We start from the raw sequence: 20,077 nt of genomic DNA on the forward strand, positions 1-20,077 counted from the left end.
CGAAACTATCCGTTTTTGGAGACATTCTTGACAACATTGTTTCTGTTACTCAAACTTGTAACGAGTGAAACAAAAGAATCTTTTGCTATAAGAACCAAACTTCTGGTCAGCACATTAATATCAAAAGGTGACGTCAGCTTGAATATCGCCATATGCGTGTGTCCCCATTAAGCGGGTGTTCGTAGAACGGGGTTCCACCGTATAGCAACTGTAAATTTTGTCCCACCTCATACGTAAAACCCATGAATAACACAACATCACCAGACTTACGCTAATAAACAGTTTTATTACTCATTTTCATAAACTTAGACACAATTTTTATGCTTAGACTAGGCTACGAGTGGTCGTTCCGTTCCTTAAGGATAGAAGAACGAGCGGAATACGCCAGGGCGCGTGAAAATCGCCGGTGACACTCGGAGGGTGGGGAGAAACCTTCCTCGCGGGTGCCAATTTTCACGCGCGCTCGCGTAGTTCGCAACCTCTTAAAGTATACAGCTATTTCGAGAAAGGTTGTGGGAAAAAATGTGCACGCAACAATCCCGAAAGACACTGTAGCTGTCGAACCTACTTTTGTTGCTTTCCTTTAGCACTCATAAACATATGTCCATGGTCTCTCGTGCCATTCTTTCAAGTTTCTTCGAAGAACGGTGAACTCAGAACCACCCACAATCCCTTTCGGGATTGTCGCGTGCACTTTTTCGGACAACCTTTTTCGAAATAGCTGAAGACAAATACGGAGACAAAAAGCCAAGCTTTCATCTGGCGCTGGGTTACAGAATAAAACGTAGAGGCCACTCCCGGCTAGTGTGAATCGCTTAGATTGCAATCTCTGGGTAGTTTGTTTTTAAATATATTAGAATAGATAATCAAACTTTTAAACGCAAAATATGGAATTAGCTTAGTTATAAGAGCTTGAAATGCGGTATGATCCACACATTCGCCCAAAACCTCCTCTCTCTCTCCGTACAAACGTTGGGGGAAAACCATCTTTGATAACTTTCAAGCATCTTGAACGCAGTACCTTACGAGACACGCTGCAGCCCAAGCCGCGCACACAACGATTGCAGGAAGTAACGAGCTGTTTTAGTTTATAATTGCAAAGTCACAAATCACACAGTGAATTACTTCTTTGACTCGAAAAAGTCTAAATTGCACCTTGAATAAAAAGAAAACTGAACCAAATCGCGACAGAAAGGGCCGCAATTAAGCTACAACCATTTAAACACGAAACTGAGAGAGCCCGGCTGACGGCTTATCCGGAAAAGATAAATTCACGCAGCAAAAACAGGGTTCGTACAGATTTTTGGATCCAAAATTCAAGACTTTTTCCAGACTTTTTCCAAAACAAGAATTTATTTTTTCAGACTCGAGGTTATCAAACAGGGGATAAATACAGACCTTAAAAAATATAGGACGAACGTTTTTTTTACGATGCACTGGAAACGTACGGGCGAGATTTGACCAAAACAAAAAAAAAAATTCACCTATTAAGCACTTGTGTAACTTTGCGGAAAAAAATCAAGACTTTTTATCATTTTGCCAGACTTTATCTCTATTTTCCAGACTTTTTCCAAGTCTGGGAAATTGCTGGGCAAATTTGAAGTCTTTTTCAAGGATTCAAAACTCTGTACGAACCCTGCAAAATGATTAGACATGCAGAAAAAGTCACCACAACGCGTTGAGTACAGTTCGGTGACTATATGACGGTAAATTACCAAGACCTGCTATCAGCGGAACAAGTCCTTCACATTCTTTCATTGGGCACAGTTCAGAGCATCCAAACTTATTGTTGGGATTTGTAACTTAAACGGGTTTGGGCAACGTTCAGACGGCAACGGATGAATTTTCGACTGGTTGAAACTGAATTCGTTCGTTTAACTGGACTGTTCACAAGGAACCACATTGAACGCCAAAATCGAAGTCAAATCTTAAGCCGGTAGAGTCGAAAATTTGACCGGCGAGGTGTGAACATCACAATCGTCTAAATATTTGTACGGTAAAGGCGTGGTTGCATAGATGCGTGGTACCTCAGCTGGGAGGCGCCATTTTGGATTTGCTTAAGTAGCGCTCTGGGCATGAGCAGATCAAAACCACTCAATTCAACCGGTTCGCCAGATCCGTGTGAACAGAGAGAAATTATTTAACTTTTCCGTGGAAAATAAAATTACTTGCTCCGTGTTTAAATGACCGCGCTAACTTCGCTGAGCCCCTTTCATGAATGGTATTCAAAAAAAACTTTTTTAAAACATGGACTTTACAAATATATGGAATACCAAACACTAACACAACAAAAATTAACGTTTTAAATATCTTTAAATATATAATTTTTTATTAATATAGCAATAATTCATTATAATAAAAGTTTTCTTGTAATGGAAAAATCATGATCGCAAAGCATGAGCAAGGCAACACTTTTATCTCAACTTACACATTTATATTTAAGTAAAAACATAATCACTTTCATGCCTGCTGCGCTGCCAAGATTTTTCTCGTTGTAATGTCAAAGGGTTTTAATGTTTTGTTCGTTTATAATAAAACAATTTTAGAAACTTCCTCGGAAATCTTAAGCAACATGGTAAAATCTTCAACGTTCTCGACAAATCACAACCGTTCGTACACACTTTTAACGTTAGTTCAAAGGATGTTGGAAAATCTCCGAATTTTTTTTGTAGAGACAGCAATATGTACATTTACAGGAATAAGAACCCCTCCTTCACTTTCGGATCTTCACGGGCGACGTTCTCGCTAAAATGTTCGTAGTTATGTCGAGGACAGCCCTTTTTAAAGCCAGCCGTAGAGTAAGTGTTCAAGGGGAAGAGGGGTTGGGAGAACGCTCTTTCCGCACTCGCTCTCTTCCCTACCCTACTCCTGCCCCCGACAGCTTGCTCGCAGGCTACGTAAAGATAAAACGCATACAAAGTAAGACATTTACCGCTCTCCATACCAAAACGATGTGGACTTTCAACTAAACCTATCAAATAAATATCCGTTTACATCGTTCCGCTCCCCGTGTAATCGGGAAACAGCAGCCACATAAGTCTGCAAGCATTTACTGTCTTCAAACAGATTTGTACATACATACATAGCTGACATGATGCTAGGAAAACTGAGAACCTCGGGGATCACTCGTTACCAGCGTATCTTGAAACACAACACCACCACACTCGCTTGTATCCACCTCTATCCGCTTACGGACTCGTTGATCATTTTGGCTTGTGCAGAAACCGCAGAGCAAGATATGTCAACACTCTGAAGACGACGATATACAGTAAGAGTGCTGCAATATTCTCACCCACAGTTCTGGAAACGTTCAGTTTTTCCAGCACTTCACTGCCCTGGATGATGGTACCGTTGTTCCTACAACCCGCGTACGACGAATCCAGCGGTGCACAGCTAAACAAGGCAGGAAAGAGAGAAGAGACAGACATTGTTAAAATAGAAACCATTTAACTGGACTTTTGGCAAAATCACTTAGTCTATTATACTCAATTACGATAAATTTTAAGTCACCTAATACTTATTTTTTTTTGTAAAAAGTGAAGAATGTTCCCAGAAGCACAAGGACAGCAATTTCCGGTCTCTTAAGAATCAAATCAGTAACAATTATTGGACGAGGTTGAGCAAAATATCGTGATTTGTAAGTGGCCAGCGATCAGTTATTTGGCTGAGGCAAATAATTGATCTGCGAGACACCGGCAAATCACGATATTTTGCGATGACCAAGTTCAATACTTGTTTCATCATTCGATCACCGAGTTTGACTTTTAATGAATAAAGTCATGGATTGGAAGCGATATGCCATTTTCACCCAGCAGCGATCGCAAGAAGGAGGAAAGCGTGGTTTTTATTTACGCATGAGCAGAATATTATTCGCAGCCAAACAAAGTTAAACGACATTGCGTACAAGCAGACCATTATTTGTAGGCAGTTATTTGCAGGTCACGTGGTGGGCTGTCGGCCAATGAAAAGGAAGAAAAATTTGCATCGAATGATAATCTGTGTTGCTTTTGCTGAACACCACCTTTCGTCGTATTCTCCGGTACCTTTCCGTGAAATTTACTCCATGGTTCACCAACATTGTTACAGAACTAGGCATTTGTAATCTTCAAGAAGCAAAAAAGCGGTAATTTTAATTTGCAAAAGGCAATTTCCTTTGTCAGGATATATCAAACGCCAACTTTTAAAGTGAACTTACCAGTATGAAACTCCCAAGAACTCAGTCACCTTATTTACAAGATTAAAAGCTTTGCAAAACAAATTCGCAATGTCAAACACTGCGAAAAAAGGGTGCGCGAGGAAGGAAGAAAGGTTTCAAAAGGTTCCCTTCCTTCTTCCTTCGTCGCGTATTCATCATTATGATCTCGCGCGCTTCAATTCTCCCCTTCCCCCTCCCCCTTAAATGCAAATCACACAGACTAGCCAAATAAGGAACTAACGGCAAATCAGGCCATTCCTTTAGAGTCTAATATACACACCTGAACGTTGGGGAAGTAGAGAACTCTATTGAAAGAAGAGCATCATAAGAATAAAACAGGTAAGCAAAGTACTGAAACCAAGATAACCAAGGCGGTATGTTCTGCTGATAAAATCCACCCGAAAGCATACAGCTGAGACCATACACTGCTGCTACAACTATTGACTTCTTGAAGTCCATCACAGTAGCGCCAATACACAGACCTACAGACTATGAAACAACAGAAATGAGAAATATATAAAGGATATTACATGGTCGCGCGGAGATTACAAATATCTCTTCGCGTATTGAAAAATATTTCACGAGGGAGCGCACTATTTATTATAATTATAAACACCAATGATTCACTTTTATATATATATATTTTTTTGCAGCAAAAGTTGCAGTTATACACAATCCACCATCCCCAACCCCAACTTTTGTTTTACTTTTGATTGTGTCTCTCTTAAAACATTGAATCACTGACAATTACACGACTATTTATGATAACAGCTGTCTGCATGGCTGGTGTAATTATGATTAAATTTTGACCCTGCTTGCCATAGAGCTTCCAGTAGGTCAGTGGTAAGAGCATCCGAACTAGAACTCGGTGGGTCGTTGGTTCGATTCTCACGATTTCGAAATTTTTTCTGAGTTCTCTTGTGTTAGAATTCTCCTTCTTCCAAATCATTTATTAAGGATAACATATAAAGGTTATTTCATGGCCGCGGGAAGATTAGAAATATCTTTTCGCGTGTTGAAAAATATTTCACGAGTGAGCGCACTATTTATTCACTGATTTATTATAATTACAAATATCAATGAAATGCCACATCATTTCACTTTTATATTTTTTTGTAGCAAAAGTCGCAATTACACACAATCCACTATCCCCAATCCCAACTTTTGTTTTACTTTTGATTGTGTGTGTCTTAAAACATTGAATCACTGACAATTACACGACTATTTCTTTATAACAGCTGTCTGGTGTAATTATGATTAAATTTCGACCCTGCTTGCCATAGAGCTTCCAGTAGGTCTATGGTAAGAGCATCCGAACTAGAACTCGGAGGGTCGTGAGTTCGATTCTCAAGATCTCGAAATTTTTTCTGAATTTTCTGGTGTTACAATTCTCCTTCTTCCAAATCATTAATTTTATTAAGGATAAACATCACTGCATATACCTGTCCTGCAATGGCGGTTAATAGGAGAAGAAGGAGAGATAACAGGAAAGCCTCGCTTCTGTTCAGTCCTGCCATCCAATACACAACGGTTAAGAACAACGTTGGCATGAAAATAACCAGTGGTAACTCACTGAAGAGCTTGGCTAAATAGTACGCAGACAGCCTGTAATAACCAGCGGCTCTTTCTTTATTAACCACTGTCCGTTCATTTGGAACTGAAAATCATTAAAAACAAAAAGTACAGGTAAATGGGAGAAAAGTATGAAAACTAGATCGACATTTTGTTTTCCTTAATTATACACTATTTTTGAAACTTGAGTTTGTGGCTAATTTTCTCATCAATATCACTATGATGACGTTATTAATAACCACAGGATACCCACATAAATGGACAGAACAGTTCACAGTTCTGCTTCCCAGGATAACAACCTCAATGTCAAGCAAAACTTTACTAGCACTTTTCAAGGAAACTTAGGCAAGTAGACAGACCTTCACGGGTAAGGAAGACATGACGTGGGGAAAATAAACTGAATGAACATGTGTAATATATTATACTGTTGCTGCAAAACTTGGAAAGAACAGTCACATGTCTGACTACACTTTATACATTATGTAGGAAGGCCACCTTCACAATACCCAGCGTACCAACACATCTGAACAACAAATCTGCCGTTGAACAATTTCAAACGGCGATATACATGTACACGTTTTGTAAACTTACATGAGATAAGAGATTGGAACAGTGGAGTGAAATTCCAGTAAACCACAATAAAGAATATCTATAAGGAGGCCAAAAAAACAGACCATTAATGGTGGAAACACATTTAGACCATTCGCTGACAGAGTTCAGGAGGTGATTCACCAAAACTCACAAGTCAGTGCTGATTTTATGACACAAGAATCCTCAACTATAAAAATATTTCACTGTTTTTGGATTATAAAAGATTTTTCCTTACGATTCATATTTAATAGACAAAAATAGTAAATAAATTGGCAATGGTAAAAGTTTAAGGGCCTGTTTACATGGGGGTAGGGGACCCCACAAAGGAAAGGTAACCCAAATACATGCAGGTGGGGTAACCCGCCTGTCCATATAATCTCTCATATGGTCACCCCACCTATCATGTAAATGCAATCAAATTAAAATGAGAGATTATATGGACAGGCCAGTTACCTCACATACCTGGGGTATCCCACCTCCACATAAACAGACCCTAAGATGAGTTAAAAATTGGTATTTTGGATTGGTGAGAACCTGTTGTTTTAACAAACTATACTTAGTCTGAGTGTCACTTATCGCCAATGTACACACACGCCATCCCACCCCAAACACTATAAACTTTGAAAATGAAATTATCTCTTACGAGTACTACTACCAAAGTGCGAAAAAACAAAACAAAGCAAAGCAAGCACAAACAAATAAGAGAAAACCACATACCAATGAATATCTATCCCGGATACTCTCCTCTTTGTAAGGTACCTGGAACCAGATGACCCCAGCTATAATAGCTAAAAGCGCGCTCTATTAGAAACAAAATAGGAATTCATAAATTATTAGGATTTCAATATTAGGCATCTGATGGGTTTTAATCGCACATACAAAGCCAGCTGAGGCACTAGTTTCGTTGTGTGCAACTATCTCTTCTCACCTGTACAAAATTCAGCTTGGAAAGAATATCTGGCTTGGACTGTTTGAATGTGCGCACAAGTAGAACAGAGAACTGCGTCCAGAAACTTGTGGCCCATGATGTAGAAATATCAGTGTAAAGAGCGGAATGATCTACTTCATCATCATGATCATGAACATCAATCTTAGTGTAATCCTGTGATGTGCTACGCTTGTAAGTGACAACAGCCACATTAAAGTCTGCAGATGACACACGTGCTTCAGTGTGTACCGGCTTAGGGCCATCGTCTGATAGTTTACTCAGCGATCTTTTGAAACCTTTCCAGGATGTTTTTGAAGAAGACGCTTTGGGGTTTTGAATGAGAGGAACAGAGCTTTGGTTAGCTTCAGATTCGACATTTCCATTAGGGATCAGGGCATTTTCTATGTCACGTGAAGGCTCTGTGCTGCTAATATCTCTTGGGGAATCAACCTTAGAATAAAGTGACTCCGATGACGAACTTGATTTACTGTGATTATCTTGTGTAATGGCCTGTTCTGTTTCTGCTGATTTTTCTGAAATGTCTTGTGTACTTCCAACTTTCAGATTAGTTTTATCCAAAGGTGCCTTCTCAGAGGTGTCTGCATCTTTTTCACTGGATTTTTCAGGGTTAGGGCTTGGAGTGTCAAGTCTTGAAACTTCATGACTTGGAGAAGATGATGCTAAGTATTTTTGATGCCTCCTTTTTCTGAACATGAAAAGAAATTATTTTAATAAACATACATTGCATAAAGAAAGAGATTTTAGCCTACAAATTAGCCCTTATTTTCTTTCTTTTTATCTCATTTTACTTGATTGTGTTTTTAAGAGGAGCACAGGCAAGCGCGAGGCGGTGATCCCTTGGCGCATGTTTTGCACCACATGCCCACCTCACGCTTGCTTTTTTCTCGCCTGAAAAGGGCAAAAATAAATAAATAAATACTGTTGAACCTCCAAGTGCGCCCCCCTCTCGTAAGGGACCACCTCCCATAAACAACCACCTATCCAAAACACCAAAATTTTCCCAGTCAAAGTCCTCTCATAAGAATTTCTCGTAAACGGCCACTGAGCATCTCTTACATTGTACTGAGCTTAAGAAGATGGCAGCAGTTACACAGATTATTGATTGCATGAGGTATATCAAAAGGCAAAGTTACTGTTCTCTAGCTGAGAAGAGTCTATAATGTCTTGAGAATGTGTATAACGGAAGCCATGTGTGAGTTCTTGAGTTCGACTTCATTGCCGAGTCCTTCAAAAGTGGATTTCAAACCTCTGCTGAACAACACTGCCTCCTAATTATGATATCTCAAAGTACATTCTGATTGCATTGACCACATTTACCGGGTTGCAGGTTCTAGTGCCGCATGTTAAGGACTTACCTCTCAGCCCAACCTTTCACAATCATTTCTTGAATTTTCTCTCCTTCCGTCACCTTCTCCACTGAAAACAATTTTTTAAAAAACAATATTCAATTTAATGCATATATTAATGAATGCCTTCCACCATTATTTTGTACACTCCTTCACCATTTATCCATTCACCTGGGAAATTTTGCCGCAAAATAATTATCATTTGAAGCTACTGATCAAGCTGTTTTCTGGCCACTATCCCACCAAAAGGAACAAAACTGCCCAAAATGTTGTTTGCAAGTCAAGTACGTAGAGGTTAAAAATTGGGTTTTATTAACTGAGGTAGGTAGATTGGTCACCGTAGGGATGGGAAGGGGGGAGGGGGGTGGTTGGACAGCTGATGTTTCAAGCATCTGCCCTTTGTCAGAGCAAATCTGTATCGACTGAGTTGATAAAGCCAAGTTTGTTAAATAGAATAGACATATTGTAGATGTATAAAGTAGCTGGCAGGATCAGAGTACAGGACCGCTTTTTAGCAGTGGCAGTGAGATTCATGTGAGTGGTTCGTAGCCTCTGTACAGTCGTCCCCATTTGAGGGGAGGGATTGGCTGTTCACAGGCTGGTGATTTGCCACCAGGGAAAATCAATCAATTTGGCTATTTTCCATTCTTCTTGCACATTTACAGCTTAAATACAATATTTTCAGTGTATAAACAGTACTTACATATAAAGTCGGCAGGGTTGAAGTGGGCATCACATACCAGACCAACACTCTCAAAAAAATTAAGAACTCGACTGGCTTTTCCGTAAAAAGCCACCTGATAACAAACACAAACAAGGAATAAAACATCAGTCACAACTCTGATAAAGCACAATTAAAATACTAATATGAGCCCAACAGGTACGCGCACTTTCAAAATAACTCAAAAATTAATTTGCCCTGATCTACATTTTGTACACATTACAATTTTGGATCAGTTATTAAGCATTTAAGCATAATTATGCAGTTTAAATGGGCTGTCATGGCCGGCTGGCTAGTTTATAAATTTTCATTTATAATGCTTATTACAAGTGTTCAAATGTTAAAACAACAAAAATGAACTTTGACAAACTGTTAGGCTAGTGCACTTTAAGTTTTCAAAACCCACAATTGCAATCCATTTCAATCTTCCTCAAATTTGTCCATCTATTTGCTGTGTTATTTATACCATTTTATAATATTTTTTTAGTCAGTTATTTTGATGTTTCACTAAATTTGGTACTGTTCCCAATGTTTAAATTTTGATTATTTCATGACACAGCTCCCTTTCAAGATCTTTGTATGCTTATAATGTTTTTGTCTCGAGAATTTGCATTTGTTTATTATTACCTGTCCTCCGCAGAGCAATAGAAGCTTGTCAAACATATAGAAGATCTGACTTGATGGCTGATGAATTGTAGTTACAACTGTCTTTTTTTCTCTGGCGGCATAATTCTTCAAAGTCTTTACCAGGTTTAATGCATTGCTGGAATCTAACCCAGATGTTGGCTCCTATTGTAACATGAGTAGAAAGACATTATTTTACACTGTAATTACAGTGCTCCAACCCAGATAATATGGATATGGGAGGGACATAGTGTCCGTATTTTCCTACCGTCTATATTAAGCAGTCTGCCAGAAAAAAACATCACGGACACTAGCATTATTCAATGCTTTTGCAGGCTCAGGAAAAATTGAATAATAATATATCATGGCAAGGAGCCCTAAAAAACAGAGCAGATGGCGTATTGCATTAAAAAGATGGCAAAATTGAATGGAAAAAGGTAATTTAATGACAGGATAGTCAAAACACCTGAATGACAACCAGACATGAAAAAAGATGCATTACTAAATGAATGTGCTCAGTATACAGCATTTTTTAGTGAAAACTGCTCTGTAGGGCTAGACTGTGTTAATGATTCTCAATGTTTTGCAGCCCACATCAGTGAATTATTACAATCCACAGAGGATAATTTTCACTGGGAAAAGATGAACTTCAAAAAGCTTAAAGAGGGGTAACTACTAACACCTAAAGATTATACATGTATATAGCCTTTTACAGGTGTATATGTAATTTATGACTAGAACAAACTATCTTTCTGGAATGAACTTGTCCTTATACATACGTACAAGTCATGTATGCAAAATGTAATCGTGCATAAGATATATTGTAATCATGGAACTTACGCAGCTACATGTACATACATTTACATTTTGTGTATACCATTATGTGTTCTTTATTTCATTTAACTTATTTTCTCAACTTACATCAAGGAAGATCAAGGAAGGGTTGGTTATCAGCTCACAACCAATGTTAGCACGCTTTTTCTCCCCTAAAAAACAGCATTAAAAAGAAAATTTCAATTAGACACAAAGCACAGATGTATAGTGTATGAATAAATTTTCACGTCATTAAATTTCATACATGTCATGTTATCATCATAAAAAAAACAACATCGAGCAAATAAGACCCCAAGTAGGAGGAAATTACTTTTATTCACTGATTAACTTTAAGTTTGTTTTCTACTTCTCGTATTTTCAGAACTGGGAAACATGTTTATTGACTTCTTTGAAGAACACTGTCATATCATCAAGATACTGACGTAGCAGTCATTCTAAGAAAGTTGATCACATACCTCCAGATAATCCACGCTCAAAAGGGCTTCCAATTTCTACAACATTAACAAAGTACAGTTACTAACAAAGACCAAGACCAGTTCACACAATCAAACTCCACATGCAACCTCCACAATTTGTGGGCTAACAATAGGAAAGTAATTTCTTTTGGACAGAGAATACGCCATAACATCAAAAAAATTTCTATGCGGGGCTTCTGATGATTAAAATTATTATCATCTGATGGTGCCATTTTCAACCACAATATTGATCTCAAACACATCCAGTAGCATAATCTACAAGACATGTATTGTCCAACAAAATAACATACAAAAATGCCAAATTGCAATGTAAGGGTATTTTGCTATGTAATTATCATGATTGTTCAGCTCCTGAAATTTTCTTGTTGTCCGCGAAAGTAGGGAATACTCTCCAAGCAAAGAAATCACACGCATGTAAAATTAGACCTTTTTTTGCACAATATGACTTTACTAGAAGTTCATCACAATAAATTAACCAATATTTTATGCACTCAATCACAGGACCTATCTGTGTGTACTCACTTGTATCCAAGCATTTTCTGACATCTAAGTTGTCAACAATTTGGTCAACCTGAATGCAAAAAAGATTAATATTAATTTTGTAATTCCTATAATTTTTTGACACAGTTCCCTAGAAGAATGCTTCTTAACCCATTCGCTCCTGGGGATTTTGCCGAAAAACGCGTTTTGAAGCTAGTCGAGTGGTTTTCTGGTCACTGTCGTGCTATAAAGAGCTAAAACTTACCACAAACCGGTTTACAGGTCGTACACTTGGCGGCCTTCTGATCCAGATGCAAAATATCAGCTTGCGAAGTTCGGGCATGCGCAGAAAGCAAAATTTCGACATAGTTTTTGGGTTTAAAAGTGACACAGCAGTCTTGACTTTTACTTTTCGCTTTCTCTCTTCCCTTCTTTTTTCGCTTTTCTTGCCTCATTTTTTTTTTCTCTTGCTGGGCATTTAGTAGGCTTCATTTTGGTGGGAAGAGTTTTTAGGAAAGCTTTTAGGATCTTAGGATTAGGTGAAAGGAAAGGTAGGTGGGTAATGGAACAAGATTTTCATAGAGATTTTCAGGTCCTTGTCACATGGTTTTTTGCTTCTTTCTCCGGTGTCCTTGACTGAATTGTGCTCATTCTGGTATGGTTTGAAAGATCTCTTCACTCTGCACAAGTTAGCGAAGAAAGTTGTCCTTGACCGTTAAAACTGATGACGTCACAAAGGGTAGAAAGGACCTGGATCCGCACGGGCGGTTACGGGCGGTTCAGGGGCGAATGGGTTAAGAAGCTGGCAGAACATAATGTTATCACCAGGTTTACAATAATTATTATGGTAACACGTTTTACTGAAACAAAGTCATATACCGTAAACTTCCGAATTTAAGCCATGGGCTTAAACAATTTTCATGAGGGGTTCTAGGGGGGCTTATAAATGGATGGGTGGGGGGGGGGGAGGGGCTTGTAACCAGACTAAAAATGTGTTCCAAAGCATGCTACATCAGCAGTGCCTTTTAAGCTTCAAAATGCCATAAAAAGTCTAAATCCATTTCAATACAAGCTAGAGGGGGGCTTACAATGTACATTGGGGGGAGGTGGGGCAGGGGACTTATAACCAGATGTATTTTTTGTTTACAAGAAGATGGGCTTATATTTGGGGGGGGGGGCTTATACCTGTAAATGGAGGGGGGGGTAATAATTTGAAGTTTACAGTAACTTGAAAGAGATTGTTAAACTATTGAAAAGCTGGCATTTTGAGAACTAGACCACTTCAACGACAGACTGGCTTTATGCAAGCTCTGCTGAGTAATTCAGGCACTAGTTGCTACAACTAATGTCAGACATGCTAACTTCTGGTATTAAAAAAGGGATTTGGCTGAGACATTAGCCATTAAGTCTAGCAACTGGTCCCAGTATAGTAAACAGTGAACCAAAGCCACATACATGTATTTCTTGCCCTGCATGGCCTTGCAAAACCAGGAGAGAATATTGTGCAAGGCAGTATAGCTGTTTCCATTATCCAGTTTATTTAAAAGACTTGTAAAATGTTTATTCTTTATTCCAAAAACATACCTTTTGTAACTTGTCAGCCTTTGACAAAGTATCTGGTAGGCGAAGCATTGCTGAAAACTAAAATATAAATTGAATTGGTTGTAAAAAGTTATTCAAGTGTAAAAATAGATTATAAAGTAATTTTTGCATCTAAACCATCACCATCAGTAATGTAACTACAGTAACTGTAGCTTTTTTAAAGAATTCTCACACTAAAGTTCATGAATTGACAACCAATTGATTCTTTTTTCTTTTCATTGTAAAATAAATTTCCCTCACAGCAGGAATGAGCTATCTGGATTCTGCACTAACATACATGTAATAGTACAACAAAAAAGGATCTACCGGTAAGCATGGAAAACATTAAAATATTAGCTCCCTCTCTTGCAAACAAACTCACTAATTAATGAAAAGAAGAGCTGGTCCCTAAAGAATTTTGACATACCCATAATAAACTTAATCAACAAAAATGATCACTTTTTTACCGTAAGAGTTTCTCGAAGAGTGAGATTTGCAAAGAAAATATCTTCTTGCAGTACATAGCAGATTTTCTTCTTCAGCTTTCTGTCCAACTGTTTCCCATTGAGTAAGATTTCACCTTCCTGAGCAAGCAACCTTCCAGCAAGAATGTTCAGCAGCGTTGTTTTGCCAGAGCCTAATTAAGCAGGGAAGAAAGCTTACAAAGTTAACTTGCATGTACATATGACTGTCTACAGCAACAAAAAATAATGGGGTTAGTTTAAAGGGGCTATGTCAACATGGACTTCCACATTCCTTTAAAGGCTTCCAGCCCAAAGAGACACCCGTCATTCAGTTAGGGCTCTAGATGCAATTAGTTATCTGTAATAACACCAAAGAAACTTTCTTATAAGAGCCCGAGAAAATAAATGCCAAATTTCACAAAATGACATCTTATATTTTAATTTTTCGAATTTTAACTGTGTTTTCACAATTCTTGTGAAATTTGTCATTTGTTTTCTTGGGTTCTCATGAGAAATAGTCTTTGGTGTTTTTACATATAAATAATAATTATTTATCTGTAACAACACCAAAGACTATTTCTCATGGGAACCCGAGAAAACAAATGACAAAATTATTATTATTATATAATTATTATATCTATAGCCCTTGAAAATGTAAAAAAGAATGCCATATTGTTTAAATTATTCTGGTACAAGGTTTTTGTCCAATGAAAATTGACATTACTCAATTTCCGGATAGATTCCGTCTTAAAACCATACCTTGCTCAGCTGCACACACCTGCTATTTAGGCCAAATAAAGGAGTCCCCTTCTACCCCCCTCCCCCCCCCCTTCCAGAGTTTGGGTACCATCTTGAAAACCACACACACCACTGCAACATGCCTTCTGGTCACATTTTAATGTGCCTTTTCTATGTACCTTCACTTGTGCCAGATTATTGCTTAAAGTGTCGCACAAACTTTTACACAGTATGATGGCAGAGTTGCCTAGTCCCTAGGCCTCATTATTATGCACAGCCGATGCGTTTCCCATCATGTGGTCCGAGAAAGTTTTTGAGTCTCCCGGCCATTCGTCTCGGATACGTTACCAAAATGCATTGACCGAGAGGGCCTGGAAAGACGCCTTACACGGACTAGGTAAGTGGCAGAGAAAAGGTCATTGCCTCATTGCATGTGAGACACCCTGAATTTGCCTAAAAAGCTTACATACTAGGCTTATTTTTTTTCCTGAAACTCCAAAAGAATTCAGACACGCTTACAATAATGCTGACTCATGAGCCTATTAATCTAATCCGCTTAAGGTATCTGCACAGGCAAATTTTGCACATTTTTGCATCATTTTTAGTGGTTGTTTTATGGATAATATCTATATGTCACTACATTGACAGTATTCCTCAGTTCTTGAGGAACTAGAATATATCAAAATAAACTATGTTGTGTCACCCAAAAGGTGTTAATTTAATTACCCCCTAGGGTGTCACGGAAAGAGAAAAATCAAAATTTCAGAAGAATCCTTAGAGTTATTGTTAAAAAGGAAATGTAACACAAATAAGGACGTAAGATAGAATAATTCTGTGTTCGACCACGACACAGCTCCAATTAATCCAGCCTCTAGGGCGCAATTTGCTATTTTGTAATTTGACCCATATTGTGACATCAATAACTCAGCTGTACGGCAATTCTAACCTTTAGTCAAACACAGATCTGTTCATTAACATGCTCTTTGTGTATTTGTCAAATTTCACGAAGAAATAATGATCCATTCCTCCAAAAAACTGGTTCCCGTAAGTCAAGGTAAATCGGTCACGCGGTAATTAACGCTTTTCCAGTGTGAAAAAGCTTATTTTCTTCTCAAAATCAACTGTTTTTCCCTCGATACTACCATCACAGACCTTGTTGCCCGCCATTTTGAATCACCGCTGTGTGAGATGCTCGTGGAAGCCTAAGAAAATGCCAAATGACCTCTCTATAGCCCCCTTGGATTTTGATACGTGACCAGTTGCTAGGTGTGACGCATTTCCGGAAGATGCGTTACTCAGTGTCAGCTTTAATGCAGTAAAGCGCGCCGAAGTATGAAGATTGAAGAAGAGTTTTATTCAAAATTGAAAAGAATTGCTTCTGTAAAGTGAAAGAAATTGGCAGAAAAACAGACCAGAGGATTAGGGGCCAAGAAAACGTTTTACTCTCCCGGCAAAATTGTCAGAATATATCAGGTGAGAAGACACACCGATGCAATGTAAATTAATTAAAACAATATTAAGCCCTAGAAAATGGAGTATATTTCAAGAACATAACAAATTTTGACAAGAAGCAAGTAATATTAGTCATCACAGCTTTAACAGAAGGAAGAAAAATCAAGTTGGACATACAGCGGCTGTAGTTTGTCAATGAATCCAAGCAGTGAATAGATTTTGTTCAGCGCATCAATAGAACTTGATGCTGGAAAGAGGAGTCAAATTGCGCTCCTGCCGTCCTTTTTCTTAGTAACGGAAATTAAAATTTTTCTTTAACTTCCGGTAAATCAGTCAACTTTTGAGTAGATTTTCTCTTAAATGCGAAGGTATATTCAAAAAAGAACACCAGATATGCATATTACATCATCTGAACTTACTGTAGAAAGATTTTGAGGGCAAAATAAAATGTTGAAAATTTGCCTGGTTTCTATCAGCTGTCTCTATACTATGTGTAGAGAACTTGTCAACGAGCTGGTCGAGCTAGTCGTGCAGTTTTAAACATTTGAAGCGTTGTTGAAAGAAAGGGAACGTGCATGTATATGTATGAGGAATTTTTACTAGCTGGTAGACAGCTCCTCGACATTTATCGGGGTACGAACAGACCTGAGACCCCATAAAAAGGAGCTAAAAGGATGCAATAATCAAGCAGACCGTATCTGTTACGTCACGATTTATCATAAATTCATAAGATTACTTCAAATTTCTGTAGAGAATGAACGATAGAAAATGATATAAAGATTTGAGCAACGTGAAATAATAACCTTCCAATCAACTGGCCATTTTATTCTATTGAACGGTAGAAAAGTGTTTTTAAACGTTCTTAGCTTACCGCTTGGGCCCATTACCGCCAGCATCTCACCCGGGTGAACTTTCCCGCTCACATTTTGAAGAATTTGTCGATCGTTGATTTTCACACCAAGGTCGTTAAATGAAAGGAAAATAGGTGCATTTTCTTCCCCTTCTTCGGTCATTGTTGTTGCTCTATCTGCTTCTCGCTAACAGACCCACAAAACTCCTCCTTAACCTTCCTTTTTGCTTGCAATCGCAACTTTTCAATAGCCTTTTATTACCACGCAAACACATGCATAAAACATTCAATACATACTCTGTACGTCACTTTTCGTCTGTGATTGGTTCCATATTTTTCTAATAACCAATCAAAATTTAGCAGACCGGACATTTGGACATTTTGCAAGGTGATGGTGCAATGTGATTTGTTCCGAGGGGGAGAGGGAACGGGGTTTTTTGCTGCCTTTTATTGTTAGATTTAGACTCGAAAACGTGGGCACGAATTGGAAACTGGACTGGCAAATTCAGAAACACAAGTCCACTTTCAGAAAAAATGAATTTCTCTGAAGCAATCAAAACTTGAACATAACCACGTTCTATTTTTAGCTTCGTACCAAAAATTTTAGTCTTTCAATTGCATCATAGCTCACGTCAAGCGGAATTCGATATAGCTTTGACCAGCTGTGTGGAGTCATGATGGTGCAATTTATATATTTCCATAATTTATTTCCGGGTTGCTTGTTTTAATAGCTTACCTTTCTGTTAGATTATTTTCGTCGAAGGGGCAAGAAAAGGCGTTGCTAGACACAGTTATTGCCATGAAGAAAAAGAATATCTCATTCCGATCCCATACAAGCAAAAGGATACGCATTGACATAAGTTTGTTAATAATTAACCTATTTTTTTTTTCTTTTATTCTGCCTGGGAATCTGCTGCAGTCATTATTTCAAGCAGCTAAATAATGTATAAAAAATCTGCGATATTGTGTGTAGAATTCCCACAAGTGCAGTACGTACATCGATTTGCGGAAATGTGAGATAGTTCATGTTGTGAGAGCTGTCGTCATGGTGACTTTGAGTACTTAGCAACAGTCCCCTGAATAGAGGGACCCCTTCAATAAAGGTAACAAATGCAAAAGTTATGTGAAGATTTTCCAGGACCAAATTTTGTGTCCCCTTCAGGAATGGAGGTGTCCTTGGAATAGGCTCTTTGTCTATGGCAAACAGAAAACCAGGTCAGGTCACAGGTTAGAGGTATCTTCACTTTAGGTCAGGGGTGTCTTGTGAAATGGGTTACTGAAGTGAAGGACTTCCTGCAGTTATTCGTGACACAGATATTGAATTTATTAAAGCACGAACAAACCCCTTCAGAGCCAAGGACACACAAAAAATTGTGGCTAATGATCTATTTATTACTAGTAATATTTACAAAAATTATTTACAATAAAAAAACTACAGTTCATTTCTAAAGAACTTAAATGCATTAAGAGGCCATGTTTGTTCAGTTCATATTTCTAATGAGCTCCGTCAATTAAGGTATAAGTTAGAATGATGTGAAATAGAGATTTGGAAGTGATCTTGTTGTCCATTTCTCAATCGGATTTGCTTTCTGATACAGACCAAACTGACAAGCCTCGTGTTTGAGTTTCAACGCAGCAAGGTTGTTTTGACCGCTTAAGCATTCATACTGGAGATTAACTTCGTTCTGTTGAAGAAGGCTGTAAAAGAAACAACAGATAAACTCTTCAACATTTTACATAACAACAGGAGAAAACTTAGCCTGCGCCACAGATGGAACTCCGACGGAACTTTTCCTATTCTCAGTAGTTTTTGGCTCGATCTATTTTAGTTTATTTTGTTTTTGTAAACGTTTTTTAAGATGGCAAATAAAATGTTTGATTGTTGTTACGTTGCTGTAAACTTCTAAACTTCTGTCTGTGAAACAGCGCCGAAATCCTTGCTCTGCTCTGGGTCCCCATCTATGGGTGGTGTCCGTGGACTTGAGTACGCGCTATAATTAGCCTGCGAACTCAGACATATTTCCGGTCGTCGCTTCTCTCCACCCGAAAAGTAACTTTTGCCAAGATTGGCTGTTAAAGAAAAGACATTGTATATTTGTTAATCTGGCTGAAACCGCATTTTCGGTAATTCGTTGAGTCCGTTGGGGGCCCAGGACAAGTATATCAGTACTACTTCGCAGATGTTTACTAACAAGATTATACGTCTGTATGCGTCTGCGGGGAAGAGAAGTCAATTTAAGAGCACTGCAGGTCAGGCACCAAATCTGAAGGTGTATTATTATGTAAGAAATTAATAAATGAGGCCAAGAGAATAAAGAACCTTTATCCGGCTCTCTTAATGAGGTTTCCGGCCCGGCAAAACCGCTTTGACCTTAGCTGATATGCTCTGGAATCACCACGTTTCCTTCTAAAGTAGGGAAACTTAAACAGAACCGTGATCTCATTCAATTCTTTATCGTCTTTGCCTCTTTCACCAGTAAAGGATGAATGAAAAGAAAATTTGCTAAACTCATCATCTTGCATACAAAGGCGTATTTCTCTTTTCCCAAACTAAAAGCAAAATTATATAATTGGATTTTTTCAAGTCAGTGGCTTTTTTCATGTTTTGAGTTTATTACGTTTCTTAATTGGTATGTTCAACACTCTCTTGATAGCAATCCTTACCTTAAATTTCTGTCCAATAAATTACATCTCTCGTCTGTAACATCGAATGCGATTTCTTCAAGGAAAAGCTTTTTCTCTAAAGCTTCTACCTCCTCCCTCATTTCAGTGGTTCCGCTGCATTTGATGTAGTTCTCAGGCTCTGGCCGTAAGTCTGGGTAATACACATAACTATTTTGCAGCATTCTATTGAAAAAATAAGAGAAAAGCAATCATTTTAGCATAAGACAGCTACTAAAAAAGACTTTGAATATGCACTGATTTGCAAAATAACAATTAGAAGTGCTAAAGTACACCATCTTGACTTACTCGCTCAATCGCTGGTGTTCTTCATGAAGTCTGACAATGCATTCCGCTGCTTTCTCTAACTGTTCTCTTTGACGCCTGCGTGACAGGAATTAAACAACAGTGAAAATCTTACCGAAAAGAATACATTGTTCATGATCTCAATCGAGCTGAGAAGTTGCTGAGAAGTTCCCTTCTCATAAGCTGAATTTCAAGTACCAATCACAACGTCGCACTGACTAGAAACCAATCAGATCA

At 38.2% G+C, this 20,077-nt stretch overlaps 1 protein-coding gene across 1 annotated transcript; it reads right to left on the reverse strand.

Moving 5' to 3' along the window:
* Positions 1–266: 266 nt before the first annotated feature.
* On the reverse strand, positions 267–17,103 carry LOC140941594 (uncharacterized). Its single transcript, XM_073390615.1, has 15 exons — positions 16,895–17,103; positions 13,837–14,006; positions 13,373–13,429; positions 11,831–11,879; positions 11,288–11,323; positions 10,920–10,984; positions 10,002–10,163; positions 9,357–9,450; positions 8,663–8,723; positions 7,287–7,992; positions 7,076–7,159; positions 6,359–6,416; positions 5,638–5,852; positions 4,476–4,684; positions 267–3,393 (listed from the first exon to the last, which is right to left on the reverse strand). The coding sequence occupies exons 1-15, from the start codon at positions 17,034–17,036 to the stop codon at positions 3,204–3,206; spliced, it is 2,298 nt and encodes a 765-aa protein (XP_073246716.1). The 5' UTR covers positions 17,037–17,103; the 3' UTR covers positions 267–3,203.
* Between the last annotated feature and the right edge of the window lie 2,974 nt (positions 17,104–20,077).

Source organism: Porites lutea, chromosome 1 (assembly GCF_958299795.1).
Source record: "Porites lutea chromosome 1, jaPorLute2.1, whole genome shotgun sequence".
Classification (NCBI taxonomy): domain Eukaryota; kingdom Metazoa; phylum Cnidaria; class Anthozoa; order Scleractinia; family Poritidae; genus Porites; species Porites lutea.